We start from the raw sequence: 16641 nt of genomic DNA, 5'->3' as shown, positions 1-16641 counted from the left end.
AGTCCTCCTAAATAGGAGGACAGAGCCTGGTTGTGTAAAGATTGTGGTTCATCCTTCCACATTTCAAAAGCTAAATCTTGCCCAGCATATTCCCTATTCTGTCAAAGGTTTGTTTGAAGATCTTGATGAAACCATGACAAAGAAATTTTCTGATCTCTTGTTCTTGTTGTCGGTTTTAGAACATGGTGGCTTGTTGGCTGGAATCAAGCTAGAAATTGACGAAGGAAAGGCCCTACTAAAGAAGGTGTTCGGTGGATATGAGGTGGACTCCACAATGGCTGATTTTGATATAGATTTTGAACTTCAAATGATTGAGTCATTGATATTGAAACTTAAAAAGGATTCTGCTAAAAGCCTCGCCATTGGCAGGGAAGAAGAGTCTACAGGGATTAGAGGAGAAGAAACTGAAGAAAATAGTGGAGAAGAAGGTGATAAAGAAGGTCCAGATGGTTAGAAGATGCTTGGTGCAGAGGTGGTTTAGTTTGTTGGCTAAAAACAACTTTCGTTGGCTTTGTTTTTTCATTGTCTAATCAGTTTCCGCATCTCTGGAAGTTTCTTTTTCTTTTTCTTTTTTGGTTGGAGCGGTTATTGATCCTTGCTAATTGATTTACCTAATTAATTGTTAATAAGCATGATTTTCTCCGAGGAAAATTGTGTGGATTGAACAAAAGCTTGCTCCTCTTCATCTTTATACCATTAGGACCATTATATAGTAGTTTCTTTTGTTTTGTTTTGTTTAAGTGAGGTAGGGAGAAATTTCAAGGTGAAGATCAATGATATCAGACTTAACAAATGGGAAACCGATTATCGTGATAAGTTCTTTTGTTTCATTTCGTTTTATTTCCTGTTCGAGTGCTTTAACATTTTATATGCCATGTAGAAGAACTTTGATTATCTAGAAAACATCTGCCACTAATCATTATGTGCAGTTGTTTAATATATTTAACTAAAACTTTGATAACAACATAAAACATAGGCCCTTTATTAACGTTGCTTTAGTAGATTCAAATCGAGTTATAGGACCATTTCTTATCAATGTTGAGATAGATAGGGGTCGCACAAAGTCGCATTTGGGACCCTCTCTTTAAATTTGTTAGTTATTAAAGAAAATGGGAACGAATACAACCTTTAGCGTAAAAAAATAGTTTTCCTGAGTTTTGGTCTCTCTTTTGTCAATTTTTATCAAAGTTAATGTATGACATTGCCTCAAATGACACGCATACAGTGTAGAAGAGCTATGCCCGTTGTGAGTGTGAGGCGGACTTTATATGAACCGTTCACAGATGCAAATACCTCATTATAGAATTAGTTATCTTATAGAGTATGTGCTGCTTAGAATTAGATACCACACCTCTTGCCAGTTTATTAGGTTTGAGTTCCAAGTCAGATTGGCCGGCCACGTACCAACTACCAAGCAAGCGGTGGTCCAAATTCAAGTTGCTAGTTGTTACAGCCTGAGTACATTATTATTACATTCATGGACGGGCGGGCAAATAAATTAGGCCTTGTTTGGATTGCGATTTTTCGTCGAAAAATTACGTCATTTTCCGTGATTACATTTCCTTATTATCTTTTTCCCTCACATACGTCAAATCGCTACAGTAATTTTTTCATGAAAAATGCAATCCAAACACAACCTAAGTAAGTAGCTCGTAGTCATAGCCGGAAGCGAAATTGGAATCCCGTTCCGAGCTCTCGCCATAGGTCATTTGCCTCACCGTCTTCTCTTTGATACTTCCCCACACGTGTGCCAACAGTATGCATGCATGCATGTCCGCAACCAACCTGGCTGCAAGTGTAGGATCGTCACGTGAAAGGCACACACTGCACGTGCCTCTTGCCCGCAGAATGTGGCCACATTTTCTCAATCATTACTCTCTTTAATTCCATGCTTACCGTTGATATGCCTGCAAGAAGACAATGAGGGACTCCTTCAGCTTCTCTTTTTACAACTTCGCATAGTTGTCATTTCCTGAAACTATTTGTCAGTCATTCAGCCCAACTTACCTTCCTCAAATTGTTTGTTGGGCTGCCTAAAAACAAATCATAGGATTGCGTCATGGGCCCAAAGAGAAGGCCCGTGAGTTGGAATAGGGAGTCCCATAATGCAACTATTACTTTTATCCTCCCTGTCATCTCAATAATTCTCCCGTGAAAATTACTAAGCAACACCAAACCATATCAATGCCCAGACTAGCAGGAAATGTGTTTTTTTTTTCCACACATGCAGTAGTTGATGGGTGACAGGAATGAAGCTGTTCTCCGCAAGCAAAACTTATGACAATGGCCAGAAATTGAAATGAAAAACTATTCGGTGAGCAAGAGTAGAAGCAGAAAGTGTCTTATCTAGTTAGTATTCAGCTCAAAGGCTCGTCATCATGATCTGGTCCATAACAAGTCAAAAGACTTACGTGGAGGAGTCCAAGCACATTAGAACCATATATGTGAAATTACAAGAGATATCATACTGCTGAGAAGAAGTCAAAAGTCAAACTGTTGTCACCTGCTGCCACTCTCCATCCACTTCTTCCTTCCACAATGTCACGTTGTTACTGCCATCTGCCACGACAAGTATGTTTCCTGTCAGTGACCATGAGACTCTCCAAACAGGGGTCTTGAAATCCTTCAAAACTTTGTCCTCCCATTGATCACCCTCCTTCATCACGGTCCATATGATAACTCTTCCATCTTGAGAAGCACTAGCAATTGTTGACTTTGGGAGTCCCAAATTGGGTGCCCATGCAACATCTCTTACCCAATCGGTATGCATTTGAAGAGCTGGGAATCAGTCCATCTTCCAGATTCTGTTATAAAGCTTCCACACTTTCACCGCATTATCACATCCTCCAGAGGCAAGCTTCTGAACAGGATCGAACACACCAGAACCTACAAGAGCACCGGGAGCTGTTGATGGTGCCCACGAGACGGAGGTAACGCCAACCGGGTGAGCCTGGTCAATCTGGGATGTATCCCAACTATTATCAGACCTCGCAGTAAAAATTGATATGTTCCCATCTGAGGATCCACATGCCAAACAAAGGCCCAGCTCATGAGGAGCCCATGCAATAGAATTCACAGAAGCTTTATGGTCACCGAAAAGATGGGCCTGGCTCCACTCATTCTGATTCCCTTCCCTCCATATTATGACTTTTTCATCATAGGAGCATGACGCAACAATGGACCCTAACTTGGGGTGCGTCAATGCTACTTGCCATACCGGTCCTTGGTGACCGCTTAAAGTTGCAAGAGGCTGCGAGTTTGAATTACTAACACCAATTATCTTAATGGTGTTATTTGAAAAAGCTGTTGCAAGACACTTGCCATAGTAGTCCATTGCCACATCATGAACTGTATCCTGGTGACCAGTCTCAATCTTCTGTCCTGGTATCTTGTTAACCAAGTAAAATGAAAATGAGACAGCCTTAACTCCTCCAATTTGCTAGTTATCAGCACCTTTGACAGCCTGTTTGAGCAAAATTAAGTTTAAGAAGAAGTTTCAGGGCTATCAAATGTAGAAGTTTACGCACTTTGGCCAAGCTAACAGCAGCATGAACTTGGCTAAGAGATTTTCATTTCATCAGGCATTCTTTATGTTGCATAAATACGACGAATCTTCATAAACATAAAATGACCAGTAAATCAGGTATCATAGGTTTCGAAGGCAGTATTCACGAAAAAAGAAAGATTTAAATTGTTGCTATGTGCACCAACTCACTCTGTTACCCACAAAAAGATAAAAAGGATAAAACATGGACAACGTAAAATGGAAAATCAAATTCAGGTAAAGGAAAAAATTTTCAAACTTAATTCGCTATTGCAGGATGAAGAAATTTTCAAATGAATGATGGTTTCCAAAATACAGGATGGAAACGATGATAAATTGTCAGATAATGTGCAACAAAAGTCAATCTAGTGCCAATTATTACAAATTGCTTAACATTAGTATGAATCTTTCCTGCACTAAGACCAGGTTTACTTCTGATAACCAGAAACACAACTATATGTAAGAAATTTAGCAGAAAAGTGGACGGACTTTATAAGCCGCAGGGCCAATTGATTAGAATATTGTTAGATGACAAAAAAGTCGGTCAAATATGGTGGCTTGACTGCTTGGTATCAATATATGCCCGTCATGACGCACGATGGGCAATTTTTTTTATTTTTAAAGCTTTCTGGCCCTCGCGCCATATAGGAGTAATGGCCAGAGAATTCAGAATTTAAAAAAAAAAAAAATCTTTCTGGCCGTCACGCCATGTAGGAGCGACAGTAAGAGAATTTAGAATACGAAGCATGAAAAAATCTAGCATCCTTTAAAATGCTAAAATGAAAAAAGTACCCTTTTAAAAAAAAAGATAAAACTTTTATTCCATAAATACCCTTTAATGCATGTATATATGTCGTATTAGTAAAAGAATAAAAACAATTAAGACTTAGGAATAGTTAATAAACACATTTAACCATCTAAAAAGTTCACATTTAATAAATTAGACAATACAAATAAGTAATAAAACTATACTAATGATTATAAAATTTAGTAAAATAGACTAATCATCTCTTTTAACTTAATGTTTGCTATGATTCTTATGATTTTGAACTGAAAAATTTCAAATTTTATTATTCTTTTCCCTCCTTTCTCCGTTATTAATTAAATGTGAATATATAGTTCTAGATTTATGGTCATCTTAAAAATTTAAATTATCTAATAGAATATTTATAAAAAAAGAATATCTACCAAATTTTTGATATGTGAGACATTGTTTGATATATACTATTATATTATAGTGAAAGTGTGTAAACAAATTTTTAAAAATTAATAAATAATTGAACATTTAGCATACATTAATTTTTTAAAGTTAATATGAATGAATATGTAGGATTGTTATTAATTTTCTTATTTAAATTATTCATATTTATATAAATTCACAAATGTAGCTTTGAATACCAGTTAGTCACAAATGTATCTAATTACTAGCAAAAATTTTAAAAATGTATATTAATTTTACATATATGGATTCTTATTCATGAATTTTGTCGCGTATAAACTGCATTTAATTTACATATAAATATTCATATATTAGCTTACACATGTTGTTCGTCAAAAAATTTGAGCAAGCATTGAATTTTCATTGTACATAGAATTATACTAATTTGCAGTTTGAAAAATATAATAATCTTCCATTTCCACTTTGAAATTTTGATCTTCCTAACTTAAATGTTATTAGACTCCACAGCAAAATCATTAAGTTATAAAACCAAAATCTTTGATTAGGATTAGTGTAATAAAATCGTTTAGATATCTCTTCCAAGAAATAAAGAGCAAAGAAAAAAGTGAAAGAAAGAAAGAGGGCAGCTAGTGCAGTGAATTTGTATGGCCTTTCGTTCACTTTTGCTACAAAATTCATGTCCCCAAATACATCCCATTTGCTGGCCCTTTTTTTTTTTGCCACTTGTCCCCAGCCGTGCCCAGTCAGCACGGCTGGGGACAGGCTAATTAAAAAAAAATTGTGGGCCGCTGATCCACTGACATTTTTGCAGAGTTTCTGACAATTCGTTCTGCGGTCGTGCCCAGTCAGCACGGCAGGTATAGAATGAGAAATGGTGTGTGTTAGAAATACATTTGTGCGATAATTTTTTTTTTTTTTACATATATTCTAAGCAATTGGCCAAGCTTCTGTGAGCCAAACTATGTAGATATTCGACACCTCTTGCAACGTCTAAAGTAATAGATAACCTTCTTGTCCATGATAAAGGTTCTAGGTTCAGGTTCTTCCACCGAAAGAGATGTCTACTTAGAGCCCCTTGATTCATATATTCATAAACAAGTAGCCTCTCATTTCCTTCCATAGAGTAACCGAGAAGGGAAACCAGATGACGATGCCGGACCTTGGAGAGAACTTCATTTCTGCCTGGAATTCCTTCAAAGCCTTGCTGGTAATTGTCCCTGCTTCCATTCTCTTCACTGCTATCTGAGTTCCATCTTCTAGTACCCCTTGACTTTTGAGTTCCATCTTCTAGTACCCCTTCATTGCTATCTTCTAGTTCTATCTGAGTTCCATCTTCTCTTCACTGCTACCTGAGTTTTTTGCTTCATATTCTTTTTTTTCATCGACTTGTGTAACTAGACCAGCCCTTTTCTTTTGACTTTTTGCAACTGCTTCCGGGCTGTCAGTGCTTTTTTTAGAAAAAAAAATTGACTTTTGGGCAGCAATAGTTCAAGACCACACCATTGTCAAAGTCATAAATCATAGATGTCCAATTTTTCTTTTTTTTTTTGACAATATTCTGAGTAATTAGCCGCGACAAATGGACCACACTTATTTCGCTGCAAGAGTTTAAACGGTCAAATAATTTTCAACATTGATTCTCCTTCGCAGAGACACACTGCAAAATCTTGGCATGGTTTGCAACTCACAAGATAATAGTGCTGATCTTTTTACAACGCTTCCTTGTTCCCCGAAATCAGAGAATGTTAATTAATGAGCACCATAGCTGAAAGTTCATTCTTTTTTGCAAGCAGTAATGGCTATTGTAGTCATAAAAGAATCAGCTTCTAGGGCCACATCCCAAATATTTCCTGGTAGCAATACAAGGCAGCCGGTCCAACCAACAGATGTGATGGATGCTCGAATTGTCTGTTTAGATTCCATGCTATAACAGATTGGAACCCATAAGCTGTCCGAAAAGACAAAGACAAATACCAACAAGTTCTACAAAAATGAACTTAAGACTTGTAACGAGGTGAATAAAAATATATTAACTTCAGTAACGCAAACTGCAGGGTATAGAGAGACATTAACGAGTTGGATACCATGAGCTGTCCGAACAAGCCAGTCGCATGCTAACACAGAAATTTCAACGTAGGGGAATTAAAGTACTTGCCAGGTTTTAGGGAACTTTAACAAAAATAACACAATCTGAAATATTAAAGATGCATCCTCGTTCCTCTTTCCTTTACTAGAGATCCGAGCCAAACAAACTATCATTCCAGGTCCCATTCCCACTAGTGCTACCATCATTCTCACTCTCACTCTCACTCTCATTCCCACTCCCTTTTTCTTTTTCTCTCTCATTCTCATTCTGTTCACTTTCTTCGCCGCCCCTGGCCCGAACAACATGTGGACCACCACTCTTCTTAGCAGCTTGGTTCTTAACAAGTTCCTGGAGGTACTCCCTGACTGCTACAATCTGCTTGAGCCTTTTCTTTTGCTCCAATGACCTATTCCGTTTCGAATATCCAAGAAGTTTGCTGGTCAATTCAACTGGACCTTCCACAGGCCCTTTTTGAATAGCTACCCGAACCCCAGCAACAGCATCCCTTGTAATTTCCCGTCGAGCTGCAGCTTTGAACTCCTCCACTGGGTCCTCGGCAAATTTGGCAGCTTCAGCATCCTTCAAATTAGCATCATCCTCTTTTCTGGCCTCTTCTTCAGTCTTCAAATTACGGTTATACACTAGCAATGCCTGATTCTTAGGTATCTTTCCCGATTGCACAATCTCTAGCTTCATTTTTGTAAGCAGAGGCAGAGACCTATTTGGGGCCTTACTGTCGAATCAATAGATAGGCTGCATACAAACAGAAACAACTGCTCAGTGACGGCAGTTCGATTTGTAAGGTCGTGCACTTGATGGACGATCTAACCGTAAATTAAGTAATTAACTAAATTCTTTCACTTCAAAAATTTAAAAAAAGCCATAAATGATTAATCCGACACAATAGTGGAGCATCAGCCAGGAAGAAAAAGCCATAAAAAATCAGTTCCCTCGTTCAATAATAGACTTTTTGAATGTTGCAGATAGGAGGCGAGGAAGGTAATGACTATGCTTTCGGTGTATTACAACTAGTCGATGGATCTCTATAGAAATTAAAGTAGGTTTGTATATTGTATTTGGTTCATGAATAGATATTTGGAACATTGCACATACTCAATGTTGGGTAAAAAGAGTGCATGGAGTTTATTATGCATGTCTCCCCCTCCCCCCCAAATAGCAAAGTAATTTACACAAATGTACGTTTGTCCATGCATTGACAAACTCTTGATTTCAATTGAGTTGAAAGAATAATATATTCGAAAATATGTAGGACATTTTCCTTTATCTTTGTGAATACTTTGGAGTATACTAAATCTATCTATAAGAGTCACTACTATAACTTTTGAGCTAATAATTTGTATAAGTATCTCAAAAACATTGATCGAGTGAGGCATCAATAAAATGAGGAACTTTATAAAAGAACAAGATTTCCATTTTTGAAGTATTTGACTGTAAATATGTTGGTACTGGTTGCTGGAAATATTTAATACTTATTTCCAGAACTTATAACAAGAACATTTTATCATTTTACACAGCAAGGTGTCAAAAACTCAGCATAGCTTTTGTGCATTAAGAATGATTTTTCCACACAGTCTTGTGATCTATAATTTTGTGATTTTGCTGCTGCGAAGAGAATTGAGAAATCAGAAATAGATTTCGGATCACAAATTCTCTCTCTCTCGCTTTCTCATCTGATCATTTTCCTAACATACTCTACTATTCGATTAACATTTTAGGCTTAAAGGGAAATAGATTCTTGGAGCAAAAAGCAGAGGAAATGCTAAGAACATTCTCCAGTATTTTCAGGTCATCTTTGTTCTTTTGTTAGGGCTAATTTTGTATTTCTCTTTTTGTATTCGCATCACTAATTTTATTGATTACTTTCTCAGTTGAATCTACAATCCATTCAAATAGTTTCTTTTCTCCATTTTTCTGACTGGGTGCTATGACTGATGAAATTAACCATGCTTCAGTGTCACTTATCATCACCTAAAATAGATGGAAAAACAAGAAATAGTCAAATCATAGCAGAGAAACACAAAGAGTGCCACCTAGGATCAAACAGAATCAATCATACCAAGAGACACACACAAGAAAGCAGAGGGCATGCTTATGTGCACTGCATGTACGAAGGCCTATTGTCTGTGATTTTGTTAGGGTCCGTACGTGAAGTAATTACGGCTAGTGTTTAAATAAATCAGTTGGCAAAAAAGAATGACGATCAATAAAACTTGTTCAGACTTTTTTTTTTTTTTTTTTTGGTGTCTCAATAAAACAGTTTAAATGACGATCAATTCAAAATTCAACATGATTTTGAGCTCTAAGAAAAAATCAAACTAAGTTTAAGTTGCTTGATTAGGTTCATCTAGGCCACTAAAATCATTGAGGCGGTGGCCATTGCTGATGTCTATGCCTGAAATACTGCCACATAGAAACTGTCCGGGCCTCACCTTCATGTTAGTTTAGTGGCGATTTGCAATCTACGTCATCTTTAAATTTCTAGGGCCTCCTGGATTTCGATATAATGGGTACTCGCGGACTCCTGTGAGGCCCAAGTATCTTGTTGAGGTGGAACCAAGTAAGAAAAATAATTTATTTTACAACAACTGTAGCCGCTCACACGATAAGAAATTTCTATTTTTAATTAAGAAAATTTTATATTAAATGATAATATGGTTTAAATGAAAAAAAAACTAAAAGATGACACTGATCCATTTCCTTAATTTTAAGAATTCTCATATTTCTGTCTTTCACTAATGAATGTCATAATTTTCAGTCGTTTTTTTTTAGATGAAATGATGAACTCGTTTTTTTAGATGATTTTTTTTGCCAAATCTAATCCTAGAATTGTGACTTTGGCAAGAAACCGCGGTTTGTGGTTGTAAATTTCCCAAAATTGCGCCACGAGATTGTAGTACCATTGGCGGTACGACTCTCCACACCACCACCACCACCACCAATGTTACTACCTTGAAAGCTTCCAAAAAAAATTAGTGAGACAGGAAATGAATATCAAACAGAAAAGAAATTAATTAGGAAATGAATATTTCTTAAAACTAGAACACTCTGGATAATCCAGAGTATTTACTTTTGAATTACATTATTTGGATATTAAAAAAAAAACTACAGTATTTGGATGCTCACATACACGGGAAGGGGAAGAGCAGGAGAATACCCTAGTGGCGCAATATAACTTAGTTGACAAATTAACCGAAGGGAAAAAAATCCCTACAGAAAAAGCAGTTAACAGAAAGCATCGGATCAACCAAAAACTGTTTAAGAAAAAAAAAAAAAAACAGTATTAAAGATCGATCCAAATAGTACATATACATAGAGTTAATTCCCTAGTTTAAAGTCATTGATCTCCCTGGTTATGGCAGGAATGCAGCTCGAGCTCCGAGCAATTTGACCTTTCTTTTGGACACTTTTATTCGCTCTAAATCCTCTTCCATCCAAACTGACGCTCTTCTTGAACATCTCTCTCATGGCCCGAGCTTGGGAAAGAACTGGATAGGCCCTACCAAACTTGTTGAACCTAAAACATGCATTCATGTGAGCCTCCAATGCTGCTTCTCTATTCCCTCCGTTCTTCTCCATTTCTTCCTTGACTGCTTCGGTACACAACCCGCAAATCCACTTCCCACAAAACTTGTCGCGAACTTCGTTGATGTACTCGAGCGTGTACTCTTCAGTCATGCCACAGCACTCGCACTTCGCATCTTCAACCTCGCATATTGCCTGTAGATTTACGTCTACTGGCTCTTTACTCAGCTCAAAAGAGATATCAGATGTTGTCCTTTTAAGGTTATCGTTTGACAGCCTCCGGGGTTTGTTGAAGTTATTGGTTGGGGCGTAGGAGCTTACTATTGCCTCTCCATGGGGTGCCATATGGGTGATAGTACGTTGATTGTGGTGGAGGGGGTCTCAATTGTCAAATTGTTTGTGCAGCAAAGTTGAGCTGACTACTCAAGACTTCTTGATGAAAGTACGTAGTACTGTTATTGGTGAAATATTTTGACTTGATGGGAAGCTATATAAGAACCTCCTTGTTGAGGATACTCTGTGATCAACGAGTACTGTTGGAAGAAATTTAAGCCTAATGCATCGGGTATATATAGACATTATCGTACGTTCTCTTCCTCTTGGCAGCCAAAAAGTAGAATCTGTGGACCATAGAAACTTAGATGCCACTTTCGAATCTAAATGTGATTGGTGCTGATCAAACATCAAAGCACTGGATTTTTCACGAGGGGACTGAAGCCACTCAACAGGAAAAGCTAGCATCTCTTTTGAATCACGAGGTATTTATTTAAGATGTTATTAGTAATTAATTTGTTAAGATTGCACGAGGTTATTTAGCCGAGTTCTCTTAATCAAGGCTCCGTCGTCGGAATTAATAATTAGTTGCTGAAACGATTGAGACAAATACTTAATGCTAATACACATAATAATCCCCCAAGGTTAATTTCCAATAGTACTAGCATGTTATGGAGCTTAACATGCCCATTTTTCGGCTCCTAAATTTAGAGTTTATTTTTCTTTTTTGTGTCTCCTAATAATTAACTTGTAACTGCTCCGATGTTCCTTTCACGAATATTTTTTAAGAGGGCTAACGTTGTCCATAAATTGCTACAAGTTGCGCGAGTTCACATGTCGGCCAAGTTTAACCATATAAACGAAAGCACGCTTTTTTCAGAGAAGGGGCTGTGGTCGAAATCAATTTACTCCATCGGAATGAAACCACTGTTCACGAGAACCAAAATCTATGAACCCCCAACCCAACCTTTGGTGGTCGATGTAATGTAACGTAACTGTATTGAAGATGACTACATGCTTCGTAGATCACATATTAATTTGCTCCAGATGAAAGGAGAAATTGTTGCTTTATACTACATGAATGCTTTTGTCAAATTTGGTATGAGTAGCCTTTCGTGCATGCAAAATTGGACGATGCTCCAACTTTTTGAGTTGAGTTGATAGTACAGCTTTGCATGACCAATTCTCGCGTGACTGACAATCAGACGGTCTAGAAGAACTCAAAATATCTCCCTTTCTTGAGAATGAATGGAGCAGAGGTTTTCTTGACTTCAGCACGTTGCGTACTTTGTTCTACGCAAACCAAAATGAATCAGCAGCAGTCAGGTCATTTCTTAAAGATTCTCTCTCATTAGCATAGATTATGAATTCTTTTAACAAAATGTTTCAGGAGCCTGTTATCAAAACAAACTGTTGTACGATTTCAAAGCATTTAGTAGTATTACTGAGTGTAAAACTTCATGGAATGGTCTTGATTAGAAGTTAAAAAGAAGTTAAAGCACTTTTGATATTTATGAAATTAAACCCAGAATGGGAAAACAGAAAGGGATAAAAGAAGTTGTGGAACAAATTTTACAAGTTTTAGTTTCCCTTCATCTTCCTTGGCAAAAATTAGCCAAAAGGAGGGAAAAAAAATTAAGCTGGACTTGTCAAGTCGATTAAATAAACAGGTAACAAGTTCTGGCATACCTCATTAATGACCAACTCCAAAAATTACACCTTATGGACCAGAGACCATTATTCATAGTAGACGTTAGATTACAGCCCAAGATATTATCGGATCAATTTTCGTCGCAGCCACCCGCCACCCTACTCTCAACAATTCTTAACTTTTCATTTTCTTTTTTCCGATTTTGTCCGGGTCCAACGCGGGACAAGTTCTTTCCTCTCTCTTCGATGGGAATCGTTTGCATAAAAAGCTTGACGCGCCAGAAATAAGAGAAACCCGACAATGATGATATCAACCTTGTGGAGTCCGTCCTTGATTTTGGCTTGTTTGGATTGCATTTTTTTTTTTCTAAAAAACGTTTAGAATTTTTTGCGAACACATCTCCCTGTTACTTTTGTTTTACATCACATACATTAAAATGCTACTAGAGTACATATTTTTATAAAAATTTCAAAAAATAACAATCCAAATAGACTCGCATAAAGTGGAAAAGTAACTTACCTGTCATGTAATTTTTTGATATTCATCTGTCTAGATTTGTTTGGATTGTACATCATTTGCCAAAAAGTTTTTGATTGCAATATAAACATATTTTTAAATTATTTTTATTTCACATATATATTATCATAAAAATGTTATAGTATTATTTTCAAAAAAAATTATTCCAATAATATTCTATCAAAACACACTTATGTCTCGAATATTTATATCCCCATGCCGACCCATCGAATGAAATATTCAACCAATTATTTTGTCCTTTTGAAAAGAATTCAACTAAAAATTTGAGTGAATGGTCTATAGAAAATCAAATTTGGGCCTTCACATTTCACGTCTCAACTAATGTGGGTCACGAAAAAGATTTTTGATTCATCGTAGTGCAATGGCAGAAAATATATATATATATATATATATATATATATATATATATATATATATATATATATATATATTAAGTGATTGCATCTTCTCCATTAATTAACCAAAGAAAAAATAATATGTTAGACAATTTCAGATCTCTGCCAAAAATTATTTATCACATGAAATCTGAGATGCTAAACCCCCAAAATTAACTACTCATTATATATATAGGTACACCATAATCTGTACGGGTTATAATTGGGTCTGTACGGGTAATAATTGGGTGCTTTCACAAGCACGGAACGCATATATTATTGTGTCCCTTACTCCTAAGACTTGATTAGGTAGAGGTAAAGCTGCTCTGACCATCTTTCAAATTTCACATTTCTCAGACTCCGTGTTTGAAGGCCTTTTGGTGACAAAATAGTAGAATACTTAAAAAGGAAGACAAAGCAAAAGCCAAAACGGCACTATAACCCTCTATGCTTGCAAAGAGACAGAAGTACAGGAGTACAGCTATACAAGCAGTGATGTATGACTAATGAAAAATCTATTGAAGTCCAGTTTAATTGGAAGAGCGTTTGCTTCAACATAAATTAATAGTACAATATTAATAGAATTGGAGGGGCCATGTACACCATGAAGTACAGCGGAAGAAAATCGCATGTCTCCGGCCAAAAATAGGAATTGGAGGGGTGGCCGGGGAACACTTAGTCCCGGCACAATTTTGGTGAAAGGGTGCATGTAATACATTAACGTTATGTAATACTTGGAAATGTTTAGTTTTTGCTTGAGAAAAGAAAGAGAGAGACATTAAAAAAAAAAAAAAGGATCTTGGGAGCAGGTTACTCAAAGAGTAGTGGTTTCAATTCATGAGCTAAATACACATCTCATGAGCCAAGATCGTGATTTCATAATAGTAGCAAAAGAAGTGAAGAACGTGGAAATTGCAGTGGGAAACAATTGATCATATTTATCATTCTCTTTGTTGTCCAAATTCGACCACTCAAAGCAAAAGGCAGAGCTAATAAAGCAAAACCATGTAGTTTTCATATCTTTTTAGGTCGTCAACCAATATGGCCAAAAGAGCAACAAAGTTCGGTGAATTTCGAAAGTTAGCAAGGACTTACGAGCTTCAAAAAGAGCACAAAAGCAAGAGAAAGAATCATTTTTTAGTAATGCAAACTGCAAAAGGGACTAGGTCGCACACTTTGAGTTTGATGACCAATCCATGCATAGAGTAATAGAGCGCTCAAGTTTGACAGGCTTTTCTTTCCCCCATTGTCTTATTACTTACTAGTTGTCAACAGCTGTGCCTGTTGAATGGAGGAAACCGGGGATGGATTCATAGGTAAAAGTCATAGCTTTAGTGCAAAGCATTGTCAAGGCTCATTTTGCGGTTTTAAGAAATAAAGCTAAAAATCTTACTCTATCTACTAGCTTAGCTGGTAGTAATCATTCGTGCAAAGTGTATGGACGTATTGTTGATGCGTGCGCATACATGCAGGCGCGGGTTCAGTGTATATACACATGTTCGTCTCTGAATTCGTATGCATAAACTTGCTGGAAAACACCTGCACAAACATTTTCTTGAATCCTCCACTGTGGTCGAAGGTGGTGGAATGAAGTTACAGCACCATCTGCTCTTAATTTTGTGAAGTTTGTCATCATGATATAAATACAAGAGATCACCCCCACAGTTAATTTGAAAGCTTTGTTAATATTTGTGTCACCATTACGTTACGTTAGATGAATCTTACATGTTTGAAGCACAAGCAGCTTGAAGAGAAGGAAAATATATATGGACGTTATTGTATTAATTCAACCGGAGGGAATGTCCATGCATGAAAGTACATGGGAGATCAGAGTAATTTACCCACATTTCCCGTCGTCCGTAATACTACTAATACTCGTATGTGTTACAAGAAATAGCATCAAAATTTCCCTTAAGGGCTAAGGCAAAGAAGTCGTACCGACCGTCTGGTCCTGGAACTGGCGTTGGTTTGACTTATTCTCTAGTTGCTCGTGCCTCGAGCTCTATAAGAAGAAGACAAAGGACAAATGAGAGTAGGATGTTCACGATGATGAAAAAACAAATAATAATAATGATACAAGAAAAGGAAAAAAAAAAATCTGATATTCGCATCTTTTTTTTTTTGTTTTGAGGCTGTATAACAGTTGAGATTTTATTTCTGGTCCAGCAATATCCATGCAGATAATTAATGGGATTTTTTTTTAAAAAAAAATATGTATATGAAGATATGAATTATGATATCGAAGGTGACCAACCAAATTATGCACGTTTGGCTTTCCAGATTTAAAAGTGCCCACAGGCCGCCAAGTTTAGATTGGAATGGTTTCCTTGTTTGGTTATGGGATGGAAGTTTTCGTTTTGTTGATTTGCCTATCATTTTCTTTCCCCCATTCCCCACATTGAACACAACGCGGCACGTGGCTGGGGGAAACCTTCCCTGCTAAGTAAACCTTTCCAGTGGCTAAAGTTAACTTCTTTCTGCCGATGCATAGTAATCATTTCTTGCAACCGTAATTTCATTTTTTTTTAAATTTTTTCAAAGGACAGGTGTGATAAAGTTAAGAGAAAATATCCTTGTCAAGGAGAAATTAGATATTGGGCTGCTTTTAGTTTGTCTAACACTTGGACGCCATATTTCGTATTAAAATCCATACATCAAATCTGGAACAGGATTATCCAAGCACCAATAAATGTCTCATGACCTTGATCCTCATCCAACAGCTTTGCTTCTAAACTACAAAATGAACAGTTATTTTTGTTTTAGGCCCTCCCTCGTATGAAACTTTGATCAGTAACGTTTTTGGGTTCGAGTAGCTTAGCATCATTTGAAGAAAAAAAAAAAAAAAAAAAAGAGTTCACTGAAACAACGCTTGTGTTGAGAGGAACAATTGGTTCAAGTGAACAGTGTATACTATAGTGACCCAGACATTTGGCTTAATTAAGTTTCAATACCATTTTTCTCCCAAAACCGTGTTCAAGTCTCTGATCCCTCCTATGTTCCTGACCATTAGAAACAGACATCAGAAAAATGATTTTCATGTGTAGGTGCATGCTCATTTATTAATTTGTGATCAACGGATATATGTCAGGATTAGTAATTTTCATGAAAAAAAACTACAACTGGGGTGACACTTGTTGCTCTCGTTTGTGAGGTCATTTTCAAATGACAAATATCTATGGCCATCAAAAAATTTGGCCCATTTGAATACTCGTTAATTACTTACTGGATTCATTACAATTATTGATAAGTAGGAAGTAGTTCTATCGCCAATTATCATAACCTAAATTCTTAATTATGAATGTTAAGTAGATCACTAATGAATGATTGATGTACAATTAACAATGATGTTTTTCATGTTTGCTGGTCATTTCTGATTGAGCTTGTTTGATATGGCCAGAGTTCTACAGCCAGAAGAAACTTCGAATAATCTTATCAACCAAATGTGAAGTCTAA

The 16641-nt window shown here is 36.6% G+C and overlaps 1 protein-coding gene and 1 pseudogene across 1 annotated transcript; both read right to left on the bottom strand.

Annotated features, from left to right (window-relative positions):
* Nucleotides 1–2484: 2484 nt before the first annotated feature.
* On the bottom strand, nt 2485–6008 carry LOC113742385 (protein transport protein SEC13 homolog B-like; annotated as a pseudogene).
* Nucleotides 6009–10146: 4138 nt separating this feature from the next.
* On the bottom strand, nt 10147–10698 carry LOC113741531 (uncharacterized). The gene has a single exon (XM_027269063.2). The coding sequence runs from the start codon at nt 10696–10698 to the stop codon at nt 10147–10149; it is 552 nt and encodes a 183-aa protein (XP_027124864.1).
* Between the last annotated feature and the right edge of the window lie 5943 nt (nt 10699–16641).

Source organism: Coffea arabica, chromosome 4e (genome assembly GCF_036785885.1).
Source record: "Coffea arabica cultivar ET-39 chromosome 4e, Coffea Arabica ET-39 HiFi, whole genome shotgun sequence".
In the NCBI taxonomy this organism is placed as follows: domain Eukaryota; kingdom Viridiplantae; phylum Streptophyta; class Magnoliopsida; order Gentianales; family Rubiaceae; genus Coffea; species Coffea arabica.
Note: the sequence above shows the minus strand (reverse complement) of the source record. Positions and strands in the feature narration are given on the sequence as shown.